The sequence below is a fragment of the Pygoscelis adeliae genome, unplaced genomic scaffold, assembly GCF_000699105.1.
Source record: "Pygoscelis adeliae isolate BGI_AS28 unplaced genomic scaffold, ASM69910v1 Scaffold861, whole genome shotgun sequence".
Lineage (NCBI taxonomy): Eukaryota > Metazoa > Chordata > Aves > Sphenisciformes > Spheniscidae > Pygoscelis > Pygoscelis adeliae.
The window spans coordinates 16,662-18,158 of NW_008824068.1; the positions used below are offsets into that span (position 1 = coordinate 16,662).

The window sequence follows — 1,497 nt, forward strand, 5'->3', positions numbered from 1 at the left end:
GGGCTTTTGAGCTACAAAGCCCAAGTGCAAAGCAGTCCCCCCGAAAAAGCATCCTTCCACCCAAGTCATGGCCCCTTCCCGTCACCCCTGAGCACCGCAAGCCCCCAGCCCCACACAGTGGGACCCCCGACACGCACCCTCTGCCTTGCTTGATCCCCCTCTTCCTCTCTTTTATCCCCTAAACCCAGCTGGACGAGGGAAAGCCACCTTCACCCCGGACTCCCAGCCCCGTAGCCGGGAGTGGAGCCGGAGTTACGCCTTCCCGGCTGGATTAGCCAGCTCCTCTCCCCGGATTATTTGGCAAACATTGCCCAGCTAAACTCCCATTTCGGAACTTCCACCCAAGGAATGATTCACTAGAAACAATTTAATCACGGATAATTCAGCCATTCTTGGAATTGCCACAAGCTCTTCTCCTCCCAAACCCACCCTTTATCCAGCAAGAGTCTCTCAGCGGTGAATACTCTAAATTGGAGCCGGGCTAATTTTAGTCCAGAAAGGTCAGCTAAGCCAAGCGATGTTGTTCAGATTGCTTGATATTGTTCAGCCAGCCTGGATGCACACCCCACTGCTTCTCGCACCCCTTTTATTGCCAGGAAATAAACAGCTGGAGAATTTATTTTTCCCCTGCCAAAAGCGAGAAAAGGCGGAAAAAGAAGCGATGGAGGGTTTTTTTTCTCCAGGGGAAACGGGGATTTGTTCAGATCTGGCCCCCCCGGTCCTTTTGCTGCTTTCTCATGCTTGAGATGTCCCTTTTAGTCTCTTGACAAGTTTCTTCTGCTCATTACTGATCCCGCTTGGCAGCCGGGCTGCCTCTTGCAAAGTCTCCCCTGTGGCTCTCCGGCGCAGAGCTGACCCCGAGCTCCGGTGGGCGCAGTCGTTAAGCGTACGTGTAGCTTAATTGGGTGCCAGAACCTCCCCGACCCCTCCAGTGCGAGCTGAAAGCCAATTTATACTGACGCTGGCGCGCTGGGGTTATCATCGCAGCTCTTGCTGTGTCCGTTGGTGTGTGCCCGGGCTCTGCTCAGCCGCGTGCCCGCTGGGTCCGCAGTGATGGAGCTTGTGGGCACCATCCTACCCGCAGCACGAGGATGACTGTGAGCCCCAGGGACCAGCCCACATGGACCTTAAAATGGGAAGACAGCCCAAAGCCCGTGCAGACCCCGCTGTGAGCCTTTAGTGCCTCCAGAAGCCCCCTTCCCACCTGCGGCATCCCACCCCTGACCTTCTCCTGGCCCATTTCAGAACGAAACGGATGACAACCAGATCCAGCTGGTGGGAGGCGACGTGGAGCTGCCCAAAGAGCTGGCCAAGATGATCGAGCAGGACAACGAGGAGGAAGAAGAGAAGAACTCGGTTATCGGCCAGCTCAGCAACATCCAGAACCTGGACCTTGATTCCTTGAAAGACAAAGCTTCGGCCACGCTAGAGGACCTGAAGCAATCGGCTGAGAAATGCGCCGTGATGTGACCGGGCTGACACCCCCCCCCGCCTCCC

At 56.2% G+C, this 1,497-nt stretch overlaps 1 protein-coding gene across 1 annotated transcript in view; it reads left to right on the plus strand.

Moving 5' to 3' along the window:
- The window catches only part of CPLX3 (complexin 3), a gene marked incomplete at its 5' end in the record, with an annotated part of 16,498 nt that extends 15,028 nt beyond the window's left edge, over window positions 1-1,470 (plus strand). The window contains one exon of the mRNA XM_009334143.1: window positions 1,246-1,470. Within this exon, the coding sequence (XP_009332418.1) occupies window positions 1,246-1,470 (225 nt within the window). The remainder of the gene's footprint in view (window positions 1-1,245) is intronic.
- Between the last annotated feature and the right edge of the window lie 27 nt (window positions 1,471-1,497).